Here is a 27,402-nt window from a genome sequence, read left to right as displayed (position 1 = left end):
TCTTCTAAAATTACTAATCGCTCAGAGGAGAGTGGAATGTTTGAGTGGAATACAAGGTCATTGTTGTTTAACAAAGATAATTATGACACTACTTACAGGAAATGACGACATCTCTCCTTGTAATTTGATTTTGTCGATATCTGGTGTGTTTTCCATGGTCATTTTCTTCAAACCTGCTCCTTTTCTCATAATGGTCTTGTAGAGATAGGGCACCAATGTCTCTATGAGCTGATTGATGATCTGAGTCAGAACAAGCAGTGATGCAAGTTTCTAGGGTGCAAGGGACAACATGAGGTCTGAAAATCAACTAGAAATGACTGAAAATCAGCAATCACAGCTAAAGAACAAAGTATTTGTAAGAGATTCCTCAGTCTGTTATTTTAGTGGGAGCATTAACCTATTCCATAAATGGGGTTAAGGCCATTGTGGTGTACAGTGAGCAATTCAAAAGTCTCCAGAGCTTGTCAAATGTTTACCTACAGAAATTAACATCAGGCGGAGGTGGGGTTAGGAGAGTGTAGGGGCACTTCAGGACCCACACATGGGAAACAGACATATTCCTCAATGTCCTTTCTTTCTTAACTTGATATTATACTGATCCTCTACATGGGCAAAATCAATTCAAATATTTGAGTTACAAGGAATAATAATTGCATTTTGATCACAGAAGTCTAGTTGACATTCAAAAATTTTTGGTGTGATTTATTGGACTCTAGGGGAGATATATCACTGCTATCTAGTATTCTGCATAAGTGTACTCATGTTAGTTATTAGTTTCAACTTCTGCATATGCCATGGAGCTTCAGTTCACATAGATTTCTGCATCATACTCTTTCACAATCCAAATAAAGTACCATTTGTCTCAGCTACATATCAGTGGCATCATGAAGGTGCCCCACTAGATCACAGCTGCCAACTGTTTGCACCAACTCATCACCTTGCAATGTTAAGTCCTGTTAAAAAGAAAATGCAACCATAGATGCTTTATATCTGGTTTCAAACATCTGGTTTATATCACAGATTTGAAACTGCCTACCTTTCTGAGGAGCTCTAGGTCCTGGAGGTAGAGTGAGATATAAAATAGGGCAGCGAAACAATTGACAAAGCGAAACTAGAAATGAAAAGCAAAATTAATCATTGTCTCTAGACTTAAAATGTTGTGAATGCTATAATTAGTTTTTAACTGACTACAAAGGAAGTCTCAAATGTAAAACTCTTCAAGAGTTACCGTTTAGAATTTTTCCGTGAGAATAGTCCCATCTGATCCACTTAGGTGTTCATTGGCTGCACACTATATGTGCAGGTGAAGTGGATGAGAGAGCTCCAAATGGAATTGTCACATGATGAGGATAGATATGATAATGAGATGGTGATGCATGTCATTATGTAACAGTGACATCAGCAGTCATGTGTAAGAAACAAGTGAAGAAAGGATGGAATACAGGTCGTTCAGCTATAACACGTTTACTTAACGTGAATTCGCTGTAACCCAATTGACGAATTGGGGATACTATGTCTAAAATGCGAACTTTTTAAATATGTGTTGGCTGTAATGTGATTACATTGCCAACACTTTAACCACTGATTCTAAAGCGCAATTTTTCTATAGCGCGGGCTTACACATGAACACAGCCATCACGTTCTAGAAGAACTGACTATAGTCTGCATTAAAGAGAGCGAGTATTCACAGAGAACAGCACAGTGTACAATCAAGTAAATAAAAGAGTTTGCAGAAATCTATTAGAATCACACAGCAGTCATTCAGAGGTGATAGGATACCATTACAGGTCAGAAAGTACCTGCAGACCCAAGGATAATCATCTCTTCAATGAGGATGTGGGATATTCCCACATTGTAAATTAAGAGATCGCATAGTGACGGGGGGGGGGGGGGTGAAATAAACTTATTGAACTCGATATTAAGTCCTGAAAGCTGTAGGGTCTCCAAGTGGAAAATGAGGAGTTGTTCTTCCAGCTTGTGCTGAGCTTCACTGGAATACTGCAGCAAGCCTGACATAGTGATGTTGGCCAGGGGACGGGCTGGTGTGTTGAAATGGCAGGCAACTGGAAGCTCAGGGTCATTTTTGTGGGCAGAATGTAGGTGTTCTGCAAAATGGTCTCCCAGTCTCTCTTCATTTCCCCAATGTAGAGGAGACCACACTGTGAGCAGCGAATACAGTAGACTAGATTGTGTGAAGTGCAGGTAAATCGCTGCTCCACCTGGAAGGCATCTCCAGGGCCTTGGCCAATGAGGAGGGAGGAAGTAAAGGGGCAGGTGTTACACCTTCTGCAATTGCAGGGGATGGTGAAGTGGAGCTGTAGGAGGGTAGTGGGAATGGAGGAGGAATGGACTAGGGTGTCCCAGATGGAACAGTCCCTGCAGAAGGTTGACAAGGGAGGGGAGGAGAATATGTGTCTAGCGGTGCCATCTTGCTGGAGATAGTGGAAATGGTGGCTAATGATCCTCTGGAGGTGGACATTGGTGGCTGGTAGGTGAGGACGAGAGGACCCTATCACTCTTGTGGCAGGGAAGAGAAGTGGTGAGAGCAGAAGTGCAGGAGATGGGTTGAACATAACTGAGGCCCTGACAACCTCGGTGGTGGAGAATCCTCAGCTGTGGAAGAAGCTGGATATGTCAGAGGGCACTTTGTAGAAGCTGGCACCATCAGAACAGATGGGATGGAGGCAGAGAAACTGGTCGATTGGAATAAAGTCTTTACAGGCAGCTGGGTGTATGAATGTATAGTCCAGGTAACTGTGGGAATCAATGAGCTTGTAATGGCTTCTTAACCAGTCTGCCATGCAAGGCTTTGTCAAAAGCTTTACTGAAGTCCATGTAGTCTATATCAACTGCACGACTCTCATTCATCTATCTAATCATCTCCTTGAGAAATTCAGTTAAACTCATGAGATATGATTTTATCCTTCCAAAGCCACAGTGACTATTCTTGATTGACTTTTGCCTATACGCTCAAGGGAAAGACCAAGGAATTATCCACTGCCTCACAACATTATCTTGCAAAGATAGCAAATGCGCTTGCAAAGTGCATCAGTTTCCCCTCCCTCCTTTTTTCAATATGGTATGTTGTGACTCATAGCTGAGATAGTAATATCTTAAAATTATGGCAAATTTGAAAATGCGGCAAGTGCTTGTGTACTTACCACCAACACTTTGATTGTCAAATGGTTTTGATAAGATGATTCTAAACGATGATTTTCTGGAATAGATTTATAACCAACTTTAGAAATTGTTTCACTTGCCTCTCCCACTGCTCTTCATCTTATTATCATTTCCTCATGTTCTTTTATTCATTGACACCTCTCCCTTATTCCCAACACATTTCACCACCTGTATGTCCATTGCTATCCTCGGCCTTTGAGTCACTTGTGGTGCAGCAGTAGTAGTATCCCTATCTCTGAGTCAGGAGGCCTGAATTTAAATCCTACTTGTTCCAGAAGTGTGTAATAACATCTCTGAAATTATTGATTAGAAAATATCTACAAGAGATTAGGCTTTTGTGGCACAATGGTAGTATCCCTCCCATTGAACTGGAAAAACTGGGTTCAAGTTCCCACCTTCTCGAGGGATATGTCATACCCTGTCTGAACAGGTTGAATGAAAATATCAACACCAATAAATGAAATGCTTTTTCCATACTTTTTAAAATTAATTCACAGGATATGGACGTCGCAGGCTGGGCCAACATTTATTGCCCATCCCTAACCTCCTGGTGGCCAGCTGCATTCTAAACCACTGCAGTCCTTGCAGTGTAGCTGGTCCCACAGTCTCTTAGGGAGTGAGTACCAGGGAGGGATAGACCCAGCACCAGTGAAGGAACGGTGCTAAATCAGGATGGTGAGTGGCTTAGAAGGAACCTGCAGATGGTGGTGTTCCCATGTATTTGCTGCCCTTGTCCTTCCAGATGGGAGTGGACATGGATTTGAATGGTTACCAAGATTTGAAAGGATCTCAGGAGCCTTGGTAACCTATAGCAGTGCATCCTGTAGATGGTACACACTGCTGCTCCTTTGTGTAGATAGTGAAGAAAATAAATGTTGAAGGTGTAGGACATGATGCCAGTCAATTGCCTTGGATGGTATCAAACTACTTGAGAGTGTGGATTAAGTTACATGCCTCCAAGAACGTGGAAGGTTTCCGTCACATTCCTGACTTGTGACTTTCAGATGGTTGACAGGCTTTGGGGAAACCACATGTGAGTCACATGTCACCAAATTCCTAGCTCCTAACCTACTCGTGTGATCACAGTATTTATATCATAAAATGATAGCATCCCTACAGTGTGGACACCGGCCATTTGACCCGTCAAATTCACACTGGCCCTCCAAAGCGCATCGTGCCCAGACCCACTCCCCTTCCCTATCATCATGCATTTCCCATGGCTAATGCACCTAGCTTGCATATCCCTGGACACTATGGGCAATGTAGCATGACCAATCTACCTAACTTGCACAAGTTTGGACTGTGGAAGGAAACCGGAGCACCTTGAGGAAACCCACACAGACACAGGAAGAATGTGCAAACTCCACACACCCGAGGGTGGGATTGAACATATGTCCCTGGTGCTGTGAGGCAGTAGTGCTAACTACTGGTTGGTCTAATTCAGTTTCTTGTCAATGATAACCTCCAGGATGTTTATATGGGGGATTCAGCAATGGTAACTTCAAGGGACAGCGGTTAAATTCTCTCTTATTGAAGAGGTCATCACCTGGTACTTGTGTGGCTTGAATGTTTCTTGCCACTTATCAGACCAAGCCTGGATGTTGTCCAGGCATCGCTGCATCTGGAAACAGACTGTTTCAATATCTGAGGAGCTACAAAATGGTGTTGAAGAACTGTGCTCACAGCAGAGAACATCACCATTTCTGACCTAATGATGGGAGAAGATTATTGACTGATTATTCAAGATGGTTGAACTTAAATCAAAACCCTGAGGAACTCCTGTAGAGATATCCTGGGACCGAGATGACTAACATCCAATGACCACAACCATCTTCCGTTGTGCTTGGTAAAACTCCCATCAATGGAGAGATTTTCCACTGATTCTCATTGACTCTAGTTTTGTTCAGGCCCCTTGAGGCCATGTTGGATGAATACTACCTTGATGTCAAGCACAGTCAATCGCACCTCACCTCTGGAGTTCAATTCTTTAGTCCGTGTCTGAGTCAAGCAGCTAAATGGCCCCAGTGGAACCCAAACTGGGCATCAGTGAACAGCGTACTCCTTTGCAAGTGCTTGACAATAGCAGTTGATCACCCCTTTTGTCACTTTGCTGATGATTGTGACAATGCTGCCACTTTAAAAAGGTTATTTTGTCCTTGGGCTTTTTTAAGAGGGGTCCTAAAGGCAGAGGTGTTGAAATGTCTGGATGTGTCTACGTTAACAATGGCAGGGAATGGCCAGTTCTCCCAGTTCAGGTTTTTTTTCTAGTTTGGTTTAACTGTAACAGTGACAGAAGCTGCTGCAGTGAAAAGGGTTCCATGCTTCAGCAGATGATCCCTGGCTGATTTTTCTCTCTGAAATCTCTGCTGCCTGTAAGAACCTGTATTTAAATTTACTTTTGCCAGGGGTTGTGTTTATAAGATGTTGCAGGAATTGGAAGAGCTCGTTCGTTAAGATGACGTCTCGAGTCAATTGAGTTTTCATAAAGTTGAGTTATTCTAAATTCTCTTTTATTTTGTTTGTGTTTCAACAGTGGTGTTTAAATAAATTCTGTTTTGCTTAAAGCTGAGTGGTTTGACCAGCTGCATCACACCTGGAATATCCACCTCACATCTGCCTTTAAAATAAGAAAAAGTTAGGGTCTAGGCTACCTTCTTAAAATATCTTGAGGGGATCTGGCCTGGTCCATAATATGATTGAGAGGCTATTGATTAGATGGGCTGTGTCCTGCATTTTGTAAGCATTGTGGCATCCAATCTGCACACAATATGTTATTAATCTGATCATTTGTTCTACTAATATTTGTTGAAGCCACAGGGGATCTACCTTTCCCAGATTTTCTTCAAAAGAGTGTCACAGGTCCTCAGTGGTTAGCGCTGCAGCCTCACAGTGCCAGGGACCCAAGTTCGATTCCAGCCTCAGACAACTGTCTGCCAGTGTGTAGTTTGCATGTTCTCCCCGTGTCTGCATGGGTTCCCTCCAGGTGCTCCAGTTTCCTCCCACAGTCCAAAGGTGTGCAAGTTGGGTGGATTGGCCATGCTAAATTGCCCCATTGTGTCCAGGGATGTGGAGGTTAGGTGGATTATCCATAGGAAACACAGGGTTACTGGGATTGGATAGGGAAGTGGGTCTGGTTGGGATACACTTCAGAGGGTCACTGTAAACTAGATGGGCTGAATGGCCTGCTACCACACTGCAAGGATTCTATGATCCTGTTGAGAATTCAAAGGCTTGCAATCACATTGCAAGTAGGTGTTAGCCTGTATTGGGCACAAGTTGCAAGTGCTCCTTCACAAATGTCAAGACTCTGAGGAGACAGTGGTACAACTGAACCCCAGCTGATATCTACATAATATAGCTATTAGTCCAACTCTTTGTTGTACTCCTCTACTGGCACAATTTGAATTGGGTTAGTGTTCCTGAAACTCTGAAGGAAACCCACCAAGGAGATAAGATGGTTGAGAGAGACATCATCTGAGGAAGGGTCACTGGACTCGAAATGCTAACTATGATTTCCCTCCACTGCCAGACCTGCTGAGCTCTTACAGCAACTTTTGCCTTTGTTTCTGATTTACGACAACCACATTTCTTTCAGTTTTTATACATCACCTAGAGACTAATTTGATATATTCCTGTAGATTTATTTGAATGATCTCATCAGATAACTAATTCACTCATTATCTCCTTCTAATAGCTAATGAACAGGTGAAAAACAAAACAAAAACATCGCAAATTTCTTTAATGGCCGTGTGATTTCCTTTCTCCTCGGTTGCTCTCAGCAGTATCCAGAAGGTGACCTTTAACTCCTAGACAGTCCAACCCAGTTCTGAAGGGTTGACAAACTGAGCCTGTGATTTATAACCATAGGACCTTTGTGATCATGAAATGACCAGCAATGCCAAACGACGTCCTGCCAAAGTGAGTCAAGTGGACAATATTGCCACAGCCTGTGCACCTGAAGAGTTGCTCCCTGCTGACTTTTTTCAACCTGTACTTACCCCATTCAGTGAGTACTTCAGCAACCATTTTGTACAGGCTGTTCATACCAGTAACGTAGAGAGTGTGAAGAATACTTGGTAGATATAATGCACAGGCCCAGCAGCCATCATTTTCACTGTAATACATCTTAACCAGTGCTTCCATCCTGAAGAAAACATACATCCCAAACAGAGAGAAGCTCAGGAACAAACATAGTACTGGCACTGAAACACACCAAATTTTCAATTTGCGTCTCCATGCAGGATAGTAGGGCTGGTAACGATGGGTGATTGGATTTATTCCCATTGAGCCTTTATAATCCACACGGGGCTCCTCAAATTGGCTGTTCATCTGCATGGTGCCCCAGGTGTATGACAGAACCGAACTATGTCGCTTCCACAACTCCATGACCACAGTCGACCAAATCATGTTGAAAACCGAAAAGAGGATGCACTTGTCGATTGTGTCCATTGATAGTAGAACGACAGCAATACCGAAGGCTGCTATTGGCATCAGTGAACAGGTAAAGAATTCAAGGAAACTGAAGTACATGGCGACAGAACCACCGAAATATGAATAAATTGAGTCTGTAAAAGAAACACACACAAAAATGAAATAATAATGCTGTGGTGTGTTTTCTACTACCTATTTCTTTTCTATCCTGGGCAACTGCCTCATTATTTGGAAAAATGGCAATTTTCCTCAGTCCTTACTTTCCACCCTACCATCCCTCTGACCAGGTTTCAGGATCTTGCAGTGACATTCAGCCAAGGCCCAACCACAGTGAATGGGGAGGTCTTGATGACAAGCATGGTACATTTATGTGTTCTCATGCATCACATTTTCTGTATATCCCATAACAAAGAAATATTTGCATTTATATAGCACTTTTTGGGACTCTGGCAACAGCATGGTAGGCTGCTGTAGCCCAGACCAGGACCCTGGAGGCAGAGAAGGAAAAGTTGGACTCTCTTTTGGTTATCTTTCTTTATTTTTGGTTTTGTTTTAAGTTAATGAGAATGTCTCCAATTCACGGCAACAGCATAAAATTTTCACTGTGGTTTATATTGAATACGTGACAATAATGATTCAATTCAAAATCATTCAATTCAGTTCAATTCACTGCAGATCTCAAAATACTTTAAAGCCAATTAAATATTTTGAAAGTGTAATATAGGAAGCCCATTTATGCACAGTGATCTCATATAAACAGCAATGTGATCCTGACTAGATAACCTGTTTTCTGATATTGATTGAGGGATAAATACTGGTCAGGACATCAAGGACAAATTCATTGCTCTTCTTCAAAATGGGGCCATGGGATCCTCTATCAGAGAGAGCAAACAAAGATTTTGGAATGATGAAACAAGGGTGGAGCACTCCCTCAGTGCTGGAGTGTTAGACTTGATTTTTGTGCTCAAACCTTGCAATGGACTTAAACCCAGAAGTTAGTGACTCAGAGATGAGAGAGTCTTTCAACAGAGCCACACCTAATACAAGGAAATGCACTCACTGCAATGAATTGCTAAAATCCCCTAATACATCATATGATACTACAAGATGCATCCCATGATTAATGTGTAATGCCACTACTATAGCTCACTTTGAATGGTGTAGGATCCCTATCATATCCTTTACAGCAGCACCAAGATCCTGAAAACACTTTCTCTTCAAACTTGCAGGAATTCAACGTGCATTATATGATTTAGGGTCAGTTTTTTAAATAAATTAAATGACCATTGGATACAACTGTGGTGAAGAAAAGCACAAACAAGAATATAAATAAAGTAACAAACAATTATGGAAAAGAATGAGTTTAGCGTCTCAATATTTACAGCCTAGTGAGATTAGTGCAAGCAACAAGTTTGGGTACGGTGGACGAATAGTCAAAAGCAAAGTTAAGCTAAGCCAATTAATAACAGTGGATAAATTGAAATGAGAGGCATTAACAGTGAGACTAAACTAAGAATAACCACAAAAAAAAACATTTGTTTTGATCTTGTTAAAGGATGGTTACAATTACATGGTATTTCTTTCTTGAAAGTTTCGTACATAGTTAGTAGGGTTCTGAAGGGAGAAACCAGCTTCTGGGACAGACAAATAACCACCTCTCAGGGAGTGGAAGGTGTGGATGTATTGGACAGTGTTTCGCAGACCTGCCTCCTATAATACAGGTTATAAAGTCACCTTTAAGATATGGTCTGCTCACCAATGGGCTGTAAGCTCAAATTCCTGTAAGAGTGCCAGCGAGCTCCCAGTTTGCACAGAATTTGCTCATCATGCAATGGATAGAATGTGTGTAGAATCTTGCTTTTCTGTAGCCTGTTAACTGAAGGCAAGACACATGTGAATTGGCAATGTAGGTATGGAGCACAGCTGCCTCCTGCATTGTTCTCTCAGAGTTGCAGGTTATACTCATTGGCCCGGCATTATAAAGTGATGAATCCCTCCCAAATTATCTGCAATTCCACACCGAAAGTGGAGTTAATTATGGAATAAATTTTCAGATTCCACATTTTAAAATAGCCCGGCAAAATAAATAAAATTGTATTTAATGACAATCGAGAGAGGGTTAAGCATTTACTAATATGATGTGGGAATTGAAGAACACATAGTCAAAACTGATAATGGTTTATAGAGTCACAGAGTCATAGACATGTACAACTCAAGCAGACCATTCGCTCCAACTCATCCATGCCAACCAGAATCGAGTCCCATTTACCAATATTTAGCCCTTATCCCTCTAAACCCTTCCTACTCATATACCTATCAAATGCTTTTTAAATTGTGTAATTGTACCAGCCTTCACCACTTCCTCTGGCAGCTCATTCCATACACACACCACACTCTGCATGAAAACATTGCCCCTTCAGTCCCCTTTAAATCTTTTCCCTCTCACCCTAAACCTACACTCTCTAGTTCTGGACTTCCTCACTCCAGGGAAAGAACCTTGTTTATGTGCCCTATCCATGCCCTTCCTGATTTTATAAACCTCTATAAGGTTTAGCCTCCAGGGAAAACAGGGCCAGCCTATTCAGCCTCCCCCAATAGCTCAACCCCTCCAATCCTGACAATATCCTTGTAAATCTTTTCTGAATCTTTTCTGAACCTATAGGTGGGAGACCAGAATTGCATGCAGTATTCCAAAAGTGGTCTACCAATGCCTTTTGCAGCCACAAGATGACATCACAAATCTTATTCTCAATGCACTGAACAATAAAGGCAAGCACACTAAATGCGTTCTTTACTATTTGGTCTACCTGGGACTCAACTTTCAAAGCACTATGAACCTGCACTCCAAGGTCTTTTTGTTCAGCAACACACCCCGGGACCTTACCATTAAGTCCTGCCCCGATTTGCCTTTGCAAAATGCACGTAATATGAAAGAATATTAAAAAAAGGTTTATCCTATTTCCTTTCCTAAATGTTCTTACATCACTTTTCAGGCAATGAGGTTATCAGATCTAACTTTCCTCATCTCTCCATTATTTCTGTGCCAGTTTGCACAAACCTATGATCTTTGTCAGCCATGCTGCTACTAGTGAAACCTATTTATTCATCAGCATTGTTCATAACGTTCTGTTAAACCTCTACTCTACTTTGGTGAATCCTTGTTTCTGTTAACATTCCTTTGTCAAATTGGTATTAAATATCATGCCCAACTGTAATTTCTGAGCTGCATTTTCTATTCTACTCCCCCTCCTGGTATCAAGTCGCTTGATAATATTGGTATTAGATTTCTAGATGCAGTTTTTGTTGCAAATTCAGAATATCCATTTCCAATGGCAGCAAAAGCAATTGCAAATAAGTTTAAGAAGCATCAGAACATCCAGCTTCCCAATGCTGGTACGCCTCAGGGGCCCTGATATCAAGGTGAGCAGCTGCTAATGTTATTTCTGTCTGGCACCTGGAGCCTGGGATCCTTTAGGCACAGCTCATGCTATTTTCAAAGCTATCTCCAGCTTGTTTATCCCAATGGCATACTGGCATGCCATGGGATTAAAAGGCAATAGTCCATGAACTCCTGAAATTTGGTTTGAAACAAGAGATTATAACATTGCTGTTTATTGTCATTTTTGGGCCAATGTCTCCCTGAATCATTGTAAATGGGTATATCAATGTCATTCTAATTACTTACAGAATCATGGTAATGTTATGATGCAGAATGAGGCCATTCAGCCCATCACTGCATTCAGTTCTGGTCACTCTACTATAGAAAGGATACGAGGTAAAAACAATGACTGCAGATGCTGGAAACCAGATTCTGGATCAGTGGTGCTGGAAGAGCACAGCAATTCAGGCAGCATCCGAGGACAGGCAAAATCGACGTTTCGGGCAAAAGCCCTTCATCAGGAATAAAGGCAGAGAGCCTGAAGCGTGGAGAGATAAGCTAGAGGAGGGTGGGGGTGGGGAGAGAGTGGCATAGAGTACAATAGGTCAGTGGGGAAGGAGATGAAGGTGATAGGTCAGGGAGGAGAGGGTGGAGTGGATAGGTGGAAAAGGAGCTGGGCAGGTCGGACAAGTCCGGACAGGTCAGGGGATCGAGTTTCTGGAGGTTAGAAGCTAGGATGAGGTGGGGGAAGGGGAAATGAGGAAACTGTTGAAATCCACATTGATGCCCTGGGGTTGAAGTGTTCCAAGGCGGAAGATGAGGCGTTCTTCCTCCAGGCATCTGGTGGTGAGGGAGCGGCGGTCGAGGAGGCCCAGCACCTCCATATCCTCGGCAGAGTGGGAGGGGGAGTTGAAATGTTGAGCCACTGGGCGATTTGGTTGATTGGTGCGGGTGTTTCGGAGATGTTCCCTAAAGCGCTCTGCTAGGAGGCGCCCAGTCTCCCCAATGTAGAGGAGACCGCATCGGGAGCAACGGATACAATAGATGATATTGGTGGATGTGCAGGTAAAACTTTTATGGATGTGGAAAGCTTCTTTGGGGCCTTGGATAGAGGTGAGGGAGGAGGTGTGGGCGCAGGTTTTACAGTTCCTGCGGTGGCAGGGGAAAGTGCCAGGATGGGAGGGTGGGTCGTAGGGGGGCGTGGACCTGACCAGGTAGTCACGGAGGGAACGGTCTTTGCGGAAGGCGGAGGGGGGGGGGGGGGGAAATATATCCCTGGTGGTGGGGTCTGTTTGGAGGTGGCGGAAATGTCGGCGGATGATTTGGTTTATGCGAAGGTTGGTAGGGTGGAAGGTGAGCACCAGGGGCGTTCTGTCCTTGTTGCGGTTGGAGGGGTTGGGTCTGAGGGCGGAGGTGCGGGATGTGGATGAGATGCGTTGGAGGGCATCTTTAACCACGTGGGAAGGGAAATTGCGGTCTCTAAAGAAGGAGGCCATCTGGTGTGTTCTATGGTGGAACCGCTCCTCCTGGGAGCAGATACGGCGGAGGCGGAGGAATTGGGAATACGGGATGGCATTTTTGCAAGAGGTAGGGTGGGAAGAGGTGTAATCCAGGTAGCTGTGGGAGTCGGTGGGTTTGTAGAAGATGTCAGTGTCAAGTCGGTCGTCACTGATGGAGATGGAGAGGTCCAGGAAGGGGAGGGAGGTGTCAGAGATGGTCCAGGTAAATTTAAGGTCAGGGTGGAATGTGTTGGTGAAGTTGATGAATTGCTCAACCTCCTCGCGGGAGCACGAGGTGGCGCCAAAGGATACTATTAAACTAGAAAGCGTGCAGAAAAGATTCACTAGGAGGCTACCTGGACTGGAAAGTTTGAGTTATGAGAAGAGGCAAGATAGGCTGGGATTTCTTTTAGCGAATTTTGAGAAAATTTGTAGCTCAGGTTGAGTTTCTGGATTGAGGTTTGCTCGCTGAGCTGGGATTTTATTTCCCTGGAGCATAGGAGACTGAGGGGTCATCTTACAGATGTCTGTAAAATCATGGGAGACATAGATAAGGTAGATAGCTAGCAGCTTTTCCCTATAGTAGGAGAGTCTAAAACCAGAGGGCATAGGTTTAAGATGAGAGGGGAAAGCGACAAAAGGGTCCAGAGAGGCAACTTTTCACACAGAGGGTGGCAAGTATCTGGAACAGGCTGCCAGAGGTAATGATAGAGGCAAGTATAATCTCATCATTTAAAAAAACATGTAGACAAGTTCATGGATAGGTATGGACGGATACGGACCAAACACAGGAAAATGGGACTAGTTTAATTGTAAAAACAGGGCAGCATAGGCAAGTTGGGCCAAAAGGCCTGTTTCCATGATGTAGACCTCTATTACGCTATGACTGCACTGGCTCTTCAAATGTGCATCATTACCTACTGTCAGTCTCCTGCTTTTTTCCCCACACACCTGCACACTATTTTTATTCAAATAATTACTGTCCTGAATACCCATACGTCGCTTTATGGGAAAAGAACGCAGCTCACAAGTTCTGCAAACAGCATAGCTTTTGATAGTTTTGAACTGAGAATGATAAAAAGCACTTGAGATCATGCTAAGGTTTTGAGTGGGCATTATTCTACTGGGCATTTCACTAACGGGATAGGTCGTGTGAACACTGTTCCAAGCAGCTGAAAATTACATGACATATGGGTCTGAAATTTCCAATAATTGTCTTGCGTGTGCAACAACAAAAAAAAACATTATTTTGATGTTTCCCGTGCTTTAAAAATTAAAGGCCCCAGTGCTGGGTGCACCACTGTTTCACAATTTCCTGACAAGACTGAGAACTTACAAATTGCTTCTCCGGGATAGAGGGTTTCTGTAGGGTATCCTGGAATATATTTCTCATCCACTGCCTTTATATTCTCCAGTGTGCGTAAAATGATAAATTGACGTTCAGCAAGTGTCAGAAACTCATTGATGTTATCTGGAAAGGAAGAACGAAACAGTCTGAAAAGTAAGAAATACGATGGAAGCTGAGGTGTTTCTTTGCCACTCGATGCGGATGTGATACCTGAGTTTTGAAAGTTTCTGCTGTCTCTGTATGAAAATGCGATCATGGAGCCGTCCTTGTAGAGTTTGTAAAGTCCCACAAACTCGGCTGCCCTCAGCAGAACATGTTGAGATGCAGAAACAAGAAGCATGTTGCCATCATCATCTTCACCAGGGTGGACCATGAGCTCGGCGCCTGGACAATGAGAATCGTTACCTACTGTCAGTCTCACTTTTTCCCATAGACTTGCACACTATTTTTATCAAAATAATTACCCTCCTGAATGCCCATACATTCCTTTATGGGAAAAGTCCCAGCCTGGGGACTGAATTGACAATTGGAATCACGGATTGGTTCAAATTAATTTCGCCTAGCTGACCTCACTCTTCACGAATATCAACCCTCACTGGTTTCCAGTGACGTATCTTAATCAGTTAGGTCCTTTATTCATTCATGGGATGAAGGCGTCTCTAGCTAGCCCAACATTTATTGCCCATCCCTAATTGCCCATAAGGCAGTTAAGAGTCAACCACATTGTTGTGGGCCTGGAGTCACATGTAGGGCCAGACTAGGTAAGGGCATTGGTGAACTAGATGGGTTTTTCTTGAAAATTGGCAATGGATTCACAGTCATCATTAGACACTAAACTCCTGATTTTTATTGAGTTCAAACTCGACTATCTGCCTGGTGGGATTTGAACACAAGTCCCCTCAACATTACCCAGGTCTCTGGATTAAGTATCTAGTGATAATTCCACTGGGCCATTGCCTCCCCCAAGAATAAACAGACAGTGAGACTAAACAGACAGTGCTAGGAAGGATGTTACTGGAGAGCATTCAGAAACGATTTACAAGGATGTTACCGGGACTAGAGGCTTTGTGTTGTAAGGAGAGGCTGGATAGGCTGGGATCTTTCTAACTGGAGTATAGGAAGTTGAGGAGTGACCTTATACAGGATTATAAACTCATGAGGGGCAGAGAAAAAGTGAATGACAAAGGTCTTTTCCCTCAGGTAAGGGTGTCTAAAACCAGACGGCATAATTCTAGGGTGAGAGGAGTAAGACTTAAATGGGACCTAAGGGGCAACTTTTTCACACAGTGAGTGGTTCGTGTGTGGAAAGAACTGCCAGAGGTAGTGGTAAACGCTGATACAATTACAACATTTAAAAGACATTTGGACAGGTACATGAATAGGAAAGAGGGATATGGGCTAAACCACAGGCAAATGGGACTAGTTTATTTGAGAATCTTGGTTGGCTTGGATGTGTTGGACTGAAGAGTCTATTTACATGCTATATGACTCCATGATTCTCTAACTGTAAGACTCTGTAACTGAAGGCAAAAACTAAGAGACAAAGTGAAACAGAGCGAAACAAATGGACCAGCGATATACATGCATTCATAAAGTGTGTCCGGAGGTGAGAGAGGAGAAAGTACCAATTGAAAGACCGAAAGAGGAAAACAAGGACTCAGAACAGGAATCAAACTGAGTCAATCAGACATTGACACGAACAACAGTATTACGTAACTGGAGTGAGGAGAGAAAATGGGCAACATGACTGGATAGATTGTGAGAAATTTTCAGATGAAAGCTGTGGTGGGGAAAAACTGAAGAGATCAAAAACTTAACAAATTAAAGAGGACATTTGAAAGAGGAGAATAAAGTTTACTAAAGAAAAAAAAAGTCCATGAAAGAGAGTAAAAAATGCAAGAAAAGAATCAGATTGAAATCCCTAAGATAAGGAATATAAGTATAACAAATGTCTGGATAAAGGCCATAATATTAACCATATCAGATGATTAAGGAAGAGGTAAAAGTTAAAATTCTGCAAGGAAAAAGGATGAATAAAATGCGATATCATAATTCAGAAATTTAGCAGGACTATACTTCCCTCAATCTTCTACTGTATTGGACCAAACTCTCCATGTGGAGGAAGACCCCCTGTAACGGGTTTTTACTGTTTCTGGAAGTTATTAAATAGCCTTGCAAGGTTCTGAATTCTATCCATTCCTTACAAAGTGAATGACTACTGAGTGCTTCTCACACTGAGATTTCCATGCCTAACTATGGTAAGGGGCGCAGTGCAATAGTGATGGTTAGCATGCTGAGTGAGGTGAGGTATATCAAAATTCACAAGGCCGGTCAAACAATGGAAATCACTCTCAGAAATGATCCCAAAATTGTTGATGAGGAATATCTAACAATTAAACAGACACGAGGTTGATTGGAGCAATGTCAATGCTCTTGAAACAGGTAAATACCAAACATATACCCAAACCTGCAACTGCACCCATACAGCCCCTTGCAACTGAGCCTCCTGCTGTTAGTCCAGCAGTGTAGGTTATTGCTGCAGGGCATCAGTGGCTGCAGTCCCAGTTATTTTTTAAGAACAGTGTTTTTTAAAACCTGTCCATTGTCAGCTAATCAGCACTGACTTACCACCAACTATCTTCTCTGCCTGGATTCGGGTCATCAGCCATCGCTTGGTTTCCATGTTAATGTCTTCAATTAATTCCAAGGCGACCAGAGGCTGCACTGCCTTGGAAATACAGCATTTACAGGTAGGTCTGGTCCAAGATCCCATGGCTTCTCAAGTCCATGGAAAAGAATGGAAAGTGTAAACCAACAAGATTTATAACCACAGAATAACAGCCTCTTCATATAAGTGGTTTCTATATATAAGTGGAGCTGAAAGCGCAACATGACCCTTTAATGATTGGAAGGCTTTTTTTATTTGAATGCATTATTTTGCCTGAATTTGCAAAGTGAAGCTAACATCAGCTGTGCACTGTGTTGTAAATTTGACCCGGGCCTGTCCTGATAAGTAGTTTTGGGATGCAGGGGGTAGGAGGTTACAACAATACAATTTGTGTTTTATATTGCCTATTGATGTAATAGTGACTCTTCCCCCAGCATCTTTGTGAATTGACCCAGTCTTTCTACTGTGGTGAACCTGATGATAAATTGAATAAGAGACATCCAATGTAGCCATCAGTATGGTAATAAATCAGCCTCGGGGGACTTGTGTCAGTTCTCATACCGAAATGATGAATTATGATTCAACGTCTGAATCATTTTTCACAAATGCCCGAGTGTCAGGTACAGATAGATCAAATATCCAATTAGCAGTTGATGTGAAGAAGATACATTGCTCTGGAAGCATTATTCCTATTCTGCTGACAAATGGGCAAACCATTCACCCATTCCAGACAGTGTGCTTGGGTTGCTTTGTGCAGCTGGAGGACATACAGAACAGTGGAGGGGACTGTAGACTCTCACTTGCTCCTGTCCTATCAAACTTTTATCTCTTCCCTACTTCTATCCATCACCCACCTCCTCCAAAGTTGATCCGAAACTTTATAAGGAAGAATGTCACAGGGCAGTCACTGAGAGTGTGAACGAGAATCATTGTTTAAAACTTGATAGGATAACATATGTAATATGTAACAGCAAGCCTGAATGTTAACTTTCTACTCTCTGGACTTGACAGAAAATGTTAAGCATGATGGTCAGTGTAGGGCCGAATGGCCTACTTCCACACTGTAGGCATTCTATGATTCGATATGGCGACCTGGTACACAGAGGGGAGATGATAATACTGCAGTAATCCGACTGGATTGGTCATCCAGCAATCTAGACTAATGCCATGGGGATGCAGGTTTAAGTCCCACCACGGCAGATTGTGGAACTCAAATGTAATGAATAAGCAACCTGGAATCGAAAGCTGGTCTCACTTATGGTGCCACAGGACTGCCACATATTGTCATTAAACCCCATCAGCTTCACTCCTTTCCTTTAGGGAAGGTAAATCTGCCATCCTTATCTAGTCTTACATGTGACTCCAGCCCAACAACAATGTAGCCCTGTGAAATGGCCCACCCAGTCCCTCAGTTCAAGGGAAATGAGGGAGTGGAAACAAATGCTGGTCTTGCTAGAGAAACCCAAATGCTGAGAAAGTACGCCTAAAAAATGGAATTAGTGTATAGACCGTAGGCAAGCAGCACCTCAACAGGATGGAGAAACAAGATGGAGAAATGGGATCTTGCAGTAGTTAAAGACTATGACACTCTATACTATATGAAATAGGCATCTTTTTGCTTGCAAATCTATAGCAGAATACAGCCTCCTCTTATGGTAATTCTTTTCACCAAAAAGTCAAAATGAAGCCAAATAAATATTAAACAGGAAGTAGAATCTGTGCATTCCAATGTTACTAAATAACTGAGACTTACCTGCACAGGTGAGGATTTAATGTGAAGGCCTAATCGCAGGACTGCAGGAGGAGTCATAGAGTCATACAGCTACATCGCTTGAACTGTAGTTTCTGACCCATCCTTGTACTGGTCTACACGAGTAGTTTCTTCCCCTGTACCTTTACAGAGATGGAAAATCACTAAAATCAACACCAACAAGTTAGTCAGGCTCCCTGGAATGTTGCCACACTAAGACCCTCCCACCTCTCTGTCAGTGTCAGGGCTCCTCGATCACAAGTAATGTCCACAGGGTTTGCCGGACGCTTTTTAACGCCTACTTGGCTTCTGCTGCAGTTGGTCTTGCTGAAGGAAAAGTTAGCACCTGCATTGGCCCAGTAGCTTCCCAAAACATGCGATTAGTGGCTTGATTGAAGACACCTATTATCAGGAAAAGCCTCTGTGTTGTGTATCATATTGACTTGTTGAGACTGTTCAGCTCAAATCGGTCAGAAGCCGCACTGCTGTGTTCAGCAGGGTGTGGAACACAGGTAGCCAAATAACTATGTGCTTTCTTTTCTTTGGGCCTTTTGTTTGCCAATCAATAGGAAGACAAATCAAATGAATGCCTGAAAGGCAAACAGTCCCACCCTGAATGACTGTGGTAAGCAGCGATGAAGGTTTTTAAAATCATTTCAATAAGGCACCAAGCTCACACAGACAGCTTTGAAATAATTTATTAATTATGCTACTATTTAAAGAGAGTCAAGACCTTCAAATCACAGGGCAATCTTTAAGAATACAGCGCTAGTTCTCTTTCTTGTAGTCAGAGTGATCAGCAGGTGGAGTTATAATGCAAATGCAGGGCAGAAAGAAACATTAGAGATATTATCGAGTGAATGCTCAACTCATTTGTGTGGTATCTTCTCAATCTGGTATTTTAACAAAGACCTATTTAAAATACGTCACCAAGTTTCCAATTCTAACAAGTAGACACCTAGGTAGCATGGAAGTTAGTGATGAGCAATGACTAATGTACCTTCCAAACTGTGAAGTCCTTCATCATGTGAAATTGAAGCACAAGGGTTTCAGTCTGACTAAGATTCATTATTGGATTAACATTCCCCACTCTCCCTTCACTAGAATACGAGCAATTAGACAAGCTGTATCCAGCCATAGGGCCTCTGTCATAAGCTGCTGAGAATTCAATATAATTTAACACACGTTCCAGCCCACCTCTCCCCATTCCCCCATTGTTTCCTTCCACCTATGAGTCATAATGAACATGCAGCATGTTCCTTTAGGTATAGTGTCCTTCGCTCGATGCATTTTTGATGATTGCAGGTTCTGCCACAAGTGCCACACATGAAGCTACCAAATGACACTGTGGGTTCTTGTTTTCGGGCACCTGTTGCCAGTGGTCACCACAGTATTTCCTGCGGTTCACGTCAAGTGTTGCCGTTTCCCTTTTCCCATCAGCCAATGACTCCAAAAAGTGACGGTTGATATCTGGGCCTTCACATCATGCTGGCTAGCATCATTGAACAGGAGGCTTGTGTGCCCAGCTAGTCATTTGGTTTTGGTCACCTCACCATTCAGAAGGACCTTACAACTATCTTCCACCCTATTCACTGAAGCCACCACTTCATTGGTGGTAACACATTTGGTGATTTGCCTTTGACAGAAATGTCACATTTATGATTTTATCACTCAAAAATGTACTAGTATTGGGCTGCAGACACTATGAATGGAAAATATTGACCTTCCTGTCCTGATAACTGTAAGTCACCCCAATTTTACAGCCAGGTGTGGTGAAGACAGCCCAACCCTTCAGCTTAGACCAAAGGTCATGTAGTCCAAGGTGCATTTCACAAATTGGCCATAGGTTGGTGGCCACAGCTGTTTTCCCTAAGCATTATGGGACAGATTGCCTGTTGCCGTGGACCTAAGGTAGCAGAATGTGCTAATCACTTCCAGAGGACTGCTATTTAAGTAATTAGGAATAGAGATACCAAGCAATATCCACAATCACAGTTTCCTTGATGCTTACAGTAAGGGAGAACATGTTGGAACATAAAATAGCCAAAGTATGCATTGCTCAAGGTACAGCATCAGAACTATGTGTTGAAAAATAACTCTGCATTTTCTGGTCTGACTCAATTCAGGCCTGGAATCCGATTAAACTTGTTTCAATTTTAATCAAATTGTCGATACTTTGCTTTAGTTGCTGCAATTAAATAATCCTATCCAGCCCCACACCCGTCACTTTGAGAAGAAATATGAGGTCTATGATTCAATGAAAATCATTTCTTGGATTGTGATGACTTGGTCACATTCACTTCAGCCTATCGTCAATAACATTTATTTGCCAGGTTCTGTTCAGCAAGCGAGCTCACAGTTTGGTTGCCTGCCAGTAAACAGAAGGATGTCTTTGTCGAGCCCATACAGCCAAGTTCATTTCACCTCAGGGATACAATGTGCTGCATTTGTGCTGGAATATGACCAAGATACAGCATGACACTAAAATTTTGTTCTGATTAGAGTTCTGTCACCAGTGGCAGCCCTGACCCAAGAGACACAAAGATAATGGAAATGAGGTGCTGATGGTGTGCAGATTAGATTAGATTACATTACAGTGTGGAAACAGGCCCTTCGGCCCAACAAGTCCACACCGACCCGCCGAAGCGCAACCCACCCATACCCCAACTTTACCCCTTACCTAACACTACGGACAATTTAGCATGGCCAATTCACCTGACCTGCACGTCTTTGGACTGTGGGAGGAAACCGGAGCACCCGGAGGAAACCCACGCAGACACGGGAAGAACGTGCAAACTCCACACAGTCAGTCACCTGAGGCGGGAATTGAACCCGGGTCTCAGGCGCTGTGAGGCAGCAGTGCTAACCACTGTGCCACCATGTGATGTGTCCTTGCACAGCTGGAAAAGCAGGGTCACACATGGCAAACAGGAAGGCTTGTTGATACAGGCCAACAGTCTCACAGTTGCCCTCCCAGCCCACATTGTGAGACATCTGTGCTCAGAAAGCTGAAGCTCACTGCAAGCTCTCAACAACTGTACAAGTCGAGTTCTAATGAATGCCAGCCATGTCCCCATTGACATTGCACTGGGGCAGATTGCAGAAGCATTGGAAGGCAAAGCGCAGTCAAGTTAAATTGGTGTTACGATGTAAATATAACACAAAAGTTTCCTGCAAAGGGGGCGACAGGAAGAAGAATAAAAGGGAGATAACGGTGACCTCAGTCGACTGGAAATATGCCAGCAATGTCAGATTGCAATATGTCAAAAATCTATAAGATAAGCAGGAATGTCAAAAAATGGCACCCCTTTATATGGGATATCTCAGGTAGTTGTAAACAATTCCACACCTCTACTTGAAGAAAAGCCATGGAGTTATCACATTGTCCTAGCTATTATTTATCCTTCAAGCAACATCACTGAAACAGTTTGCTGTTTGTGGGAGTTTGCTCTGTACAAACTGGCTGCTATACTTCTTACATAAAAACGGAGAGTATACTTAAAAGTTCACCATAGTTTGGAAAATACCTTGGAATGATCTAAAGTTGTAAAATTGCCACCTAAATACAAGATCTTTCTTCCTCATACTGCCTGGAGTAAAACATTGAGACAATATAGAAAGAGCTATTGTTGGATTTTTTCTTGTACGGTTTTGAATTGTATTGTTTTGTATTCGTAATATTTAAAAATCTATTTTTTCAATAAAAAGATATTTTTTTAAAAAGGAGGAGCTATTGATGTTTAAATATGGTCATGTGGCCATCTTTCCATCCAAACTCAGCAGAAGACATCATGAAGGTGCAAAGATGCCTTATTGTACCTTGATTTGCATGTTGCCTTATTTAATGCCCCTCAGTATTACTTTTTGTTAACATGATGGTCCTTGGCTTCCTTGTGTTATGGACAAGGCCCGACCACTCAAGACATTCTTAAGCAGGCAGCCCAGATCATAACTTTGCAATTTGTTTCGAAAGTGTACAGTGAAAATTACCCTGAGTTAGATTAGATTAGATTACTTACAGTGTGGAAACAGGCCCTTCGGCCCAACAAGTCCACACCGACCCACTGAAGCGCACCCACCCATACCCATTCCCCTACATATACCCCTGCATCTAACACTACGGGCAATTTAGCGTGGCCAATTCACCTAACCTGCACATTTTTGGACTGTGGGAGGAAACCGGAGCATCCGGAGGAAACCCACACAGACACGGGGAGAATGTGCAATCTCCACACATTCAGTCGCCTGAGGCAGGAATTGAACCCGGGTCTCTGGTGCTGTGCCACCGTGCCGCCCACCAAGGGATGACTGCCAGGTTTTAAAAAGGACAAAACTTTATTCACAAAACTACACAATGAAACACAAAGGACATAATAAAGAACCCCTACAGAACTCAGTCTATCCAAACTAGACTTAATTATGCTGTTCCAAGTATGCACAACAGTCCCAATAAGCAAACTCCCTTAAAAACCAATGTAAATGAATGGAACAGATGTTTACAGGTTGAAGCTAGAAGGGCAGAAAGAGAGTGGCAAAAAGTGACTGGAGCGTTTTTCATACCAAATGGTCCACACAGAGTTTATAGAGTCATAGAGTCACAGACATGTACAGCACATAAACAGACCCTTCAGTCCATGCCAACCAGATATCCCAACCCAATCTAGTCCCACCTGCCAGCACCCGGCCCATATCCCTCCAAATCCTTTCTATTCATATATCCATCCAGATATCTTTTAAATGTTGCAATTGTACCAGCTTCCACCACTTCCTCTGGCAGCTCATTCCATACACATACCACCCTCTGCATGAAAAGGTTGCCCTTTAGGTCTCTTTTATATCTTTCCCCTCTCACCCTAAACATATGCTTTCTAGTTCTGGACTCCCCCACCCCAGGGAAGAGACTTTGTCTATTCATCCTATCCGTGTCCCTCATGATTTAAAAACCCCTATAAGGTCACCCCTCAGCCTCCGACGCTCCAGGGAAAACAGCCCTAGCCTATTCAAACTCTCCCTTTCGTTCAATTCTTCCAACCCTGGCAACATCCTTATAAATCTTTTCTGAACCTTTTCAAGTTTCACAACATCTTTCCGATAAGAAGGAGTCCAGAATTGCACACAATATTCCAACAGTGGCCTAACCAGTGTCCTGTACAGCCGCAACATGACCTCCCAACTCCTGTACTCAATACTCTAACCAATAATGAAAGCATACCAAATGCCTTCTTCACTTATCTCATTTCTGAAGGCTTCCCATTTTCAAACCATCCTTTTATCTGCGAACATTCGCGCCCCCCCCCCCACCCAATCAACTTTTGAAAGTTCTTGCCTAATGCCATCAAAATTAGCCTTCCTCCAATTTAGAATTTCAACTTTTAGATCCAGTCTATCCATTTCCATCACTATTTTAAAACTAATAGAATTATAGTTGCTGGCCCCAAAGTTCTTCCCCACTGACACCTCATTCACCTGCCCTGCCTTATTTCCTAAGAGTAGGTCAAGTTTTGCACCTTCTCTAGTAGGTACATCCACATACTGAATCAGAAAATTTTCTTGTACACGTTTAACAAATTCCTCTCCATCTAAACCCTTAACCCGATGGCAGTCCCAGTCTATTTGGAAAGTTAAAATCCCCTACCATAACCACCCTATACAGATAGCTGAGATCTCCTTACAAATTTGTTTCTCAACTTCCCTCTGCCTATCAGGAGTCTATAATACAATCTCAATAAGTTGATCATCCCTTTCTTATTTCTTAGTTCCACCCAAATAACTTCCCTGGATGTATTTCTGGGAATATCTTCCCTCAGCACAGCTGTAATGCTATCTCTTGTCAAAAATATCACTTCCCCTCCTCCCTTGCCTCCTGTTCTGTCCTTCCTGTAGCATTTGTATCCTGGAACAATAAGCTGCTAGTCCTGCCCATCCCTGAGCCATGTTTCCGTAATTGCTATGATATCCCAGTCCCATGTTCCTAACCATGCCCTGAGTTCATCTGCCTTCCTTGTTAAGCCTCTTTGTTTCCACACAGCTCACTGTTGAACTCCCAAATAGTTCTGGACTGAACTGAACTGCTGCTAGAAAGCTGACCTCTCCCCTTTCATTACACAGGTCACTTCTAAAACATGACCACTTTGGCCTGAAATCTCATATGTAAACAAAAAGGCCTATCAATACCCTTTAATCTCTGGACCATACAAGACTAATCGGTGCCAGGAGATATTTACGACCCCTCTGAAAAAACCAAGGACACAGTATCCTTGAGAAAAGGAACAACTTTTAGAAAAAAGGGGCCAACTTTGTGACACATGAGAGAGATTAGATTAGATTACTTACAGTGTGGAAACAGGTCCTTCGGCCCAACCAGCCCACGCCGACCCTCTGAAGAGCAACCCACCCAAACCCATTCTCCTACATTTACCCCTTCACCTAACACTACGGGCAATTTAGCATGGCCAATTCACCTAACCTGCACATTTTTGGACTGTGTGAGGGAACCGGAGCACCCGGAGGAAACCCACGCAGACACAGGGAGAATGTGCAAACTCCACACAGACAGTTGCCTGAGGCGGGAATTGAACCAGGTCTCTGGCGCTGTGAGGCAGCAGTGCTAACCACTGTGCCACCGTTGATTCAGGTATACAATGAAATTAACAGAATCAAGTGGATAAAAGCTTACTTTGCCACTTTACCAGCTATCCAATTAAAGACAACATACATTATTTACAAACTATCGAAATACAAAAGGAAAGACTTACATTTATACACTGCCTTTTACAACTTCAAGATATCCCAAAAGGGTTTACAACATTTGGAAATGTATTCACTGTAACAATGTGGGAAACTTTTCCCACAATCTAAATTTCCACAAACAGCAATCTGATAGCGACCAGATAATCTATTTCTTTGTGACATTAATTAAGGGATAGATATTTTCCAAGACACCAGGGATAACTCAGCTGATCATTTCCTTTTACAGTCACCTGAGAGAGCCTCTGGTAAATCTCTAAATCCAAAAGACAGCAGCTCTTCATAGTGTAGCTTTCCATCAGTACCCAGCTTAGGGAGCAGAATACAGGAAGAGAGATTTTGGTCCATTGTGTCTCTCCTGCCATTCAATCTGTCAACAAATATCTTACATAAATGTACTTTCCCCATTCCCAATGACTTAGTTTTCATTTAGTAAGTTTGCTTTAAGTTATTTCTAATTGTACACTTTGGGATGAGCTAGAGAAATACCATTTAAACAAACATATATGTTTGTGCATGTGTGTTATGATGAAATCCTCCAGTTTTACAGTATCTCTTTGTTTGGACCAAGCAAGCCAGGATGCTCTGTGTAATGTAATCCTTTGAATACGTTCAGTTCAGGAAGGGCTAGGTGGCAACCGGGGAAGGGGATATTGCAAGGTTTTATAGGTCATTCAGGACAGTTTTGAGTCACTGAAGAGGGGTTCACGGGACACATTTTGTTGGAGAAGGAGAAAGATGTCAACTCCATTTCAGGAATGCAGCAGTTCAATGTATTGCTAGGAAGGCGAACAATGTATTGCTGTGCTGAATTACACAGATTGTGTGCAGTACGAGTCATAGGTGTGTCAAGAGCAGTCAAATGGTTCTGTGCTGATCGAGTAAACTCAGGTAAAAGTTCTAGGAATTAGTAAGTAGCTATGTTGGAGTCAGGACTCAAAGTGGTGCCCTAGGGAGATGAAAAAGTGGGAAGTTTGCTTTGTGCTGTGATCTGTAAGCCTTGAGGGGCTTAGGAGAAACACGAGTATTAAAATTTCAGTGCAGTTGAGCGAGTGGGAGTTAAAAAGCTCACTAGCAGTATTTGCTTGATGTAATATTGGAGCTTGGGGAATGACCAAGGGGCAGCTGTCAGTGGGGAGCTGGACCTATGGTTGTGAATGAGTGATTGGAGAGTAGTTCCCAAGTGCAGGGGAATGTAAATCCAGGGAAGGAGGGCAGAAAAGCAGCACTTATTGAGGCAATCTGTGACAGTCCTAAACTAGGATCAGAGTGAAGAATAGTAATCTGTGAAGTTTAATTAGATTTTTTGTATCATCAAGATCTGGGGAGTTTCTAGGAAGTTCATGGGATCTTTCTTGTTCCCGTTTGCTTTTTGATGTACTCTGTGGAATGTTTGATCACAGTATATTACCCTTGTTTACTATATGTTAATTCTGAGTGTTTGAAATAAGTTGAACATGTATTATATATTTGATTACTGTTCTAAAGTGGTATAGCTTTATTCTCTACATAAATTCCATAAGTACTCTGAGCATTGATATTACATACTCCCTACATGTTGAGGGAATCAAGTGCGACAGATTACAGATGGACATGGAGTTAGCCTGAGAGAATTGACAGACTTAGATTGAAAGACAGGAAGAAAAATAGGAATGGACTTTCAGTTTTAAACTGTTCATCAGATCTGTTGACACAGACTCTCAAATGTCACACTTGAGTTGAGTAATCATCATTTTATTAATATGTCTGACCTCAGCTCACTACTGGATTTCTTGTTTGTTTTGTATCAAATTGAATGATGGAAAGCTTTGGATTGCCACAAGGATTTCAGGCATCTGGCAGCACCAGCAGTGCCCCCACAGCCTCCTATCCCCCACTCAGCCCCTAACCATTTCCAAAGTATTTTGATACATCACACAGCTTTCACACTTTCCACCCCATGCAGAGCCAGTGACAATACATTTTCTTAAAATTGACAGGTCGGAGGTATGTTTTGACAGTCTACAGCTCATCCTGATGTCCAAATAAAATGCATCAACTGATCTACACATTTCACTCCCTTTCATAAGACCAGAGAGCCTTTTGTGTATAAAACAAAGAACAGCAGATATGGAAATCTGAAGCAAAAACAGATATTGCTGGAGCAGTTCTGCAGGTCTGGCAGCATTTGTGGAAAAAAAAAGAGTTTTGATTTTTAACTCTGATGCTTCACTAACTTGTCTGCAAACATTGTGCGTGAAATACATGGGTTGCTTTTAGACACCTTGTTCGACTATACACAGGATGGATCCTGTTCTAACAGAAAACCTGATACATGTTTTGTCAATTGTAATCTGGCAAGTTGCCAACTCTATTAAATGCTACTAACCCTTGCTGTGTGCTGTAAAGCTGTATTCAATC

General features: G+C 42.6%; 1 protein-coding gene across 2 annotated transcripts in view; it reads right to left on the bottom strand.

Moving 5' to 3' along the window:
• Positions 1-18,732, bottom strand: part of ano10b (anoctamin 10b) — a 33,181-nt gene extending 14,449 nt beyond the window's left edge. Inside the window, exons 1-9 of one of the 2 annotated variants that reach the window (XM_043707174.2) lie at positions 18,259-18,732; positions 16,466-16,612; positions 14,048-14,221; positions 13,826-13,960; positions 9,368-9,487; positions 7,179-7,745; positions 3,162-3,217; positions 1,037-1,111; positions 97-270 (exon numbers count right to left, since the gene is read on the bottom strand). In XM_043707174.2, the coding sequence (XP_043563109.2) occupies positions 97-270; positions 1,037-1,111; positions 3,162-3,217; positions 7,179-7,745; positions 9,368-9,487; positions 13,826-13,960; positions 14,048-14,221; positions 16,466-16,610 (1,446 nt within the window). In that variant the 5' untranslated portion in view covers positions 16,611-16,612; positions 18,259-18,732. The remainder of the gene's footprint in view (positions 1-96; positions 271-1,036; positions 1,112-3,161; positions 3,218-7,178; positions 7,746-9,367; positions 9,488-13,825; positions 13,961-14,047; positions 14,222-16,465; positions 16,613-18,258) is intronic. The other variant, XM_043707170.2, reaches the window with a different exon arrangement.
• Between the last annotated feature and the right edge of the window lie 8,670 nt (positions 18,733-27,402).

The sequence above is a fragment of the Chiloscyllium plagiosum genome, unplaced genomic scaffold (assembly GCF_037043375.1).
Source record: "Chiloscyllium plagiosum isolate Xiang-an unplaced genomic scaffold, Cpla_swu_hap1 HiC_scaffold_17, whole genome shotgun sequence".
NCBI lineage: Eukaryota > Metazoa > Chordata > Chondrichthyes > Orectolobiformes > Hemiscylliidae > Chiloscyllium > Chiloscyllium plagiosum.
The sequence above is the reverse complement of the archived record's forward strand: the minus strand, read 5'-3'. Positions and strand labels throughout refer to the sequence as shown.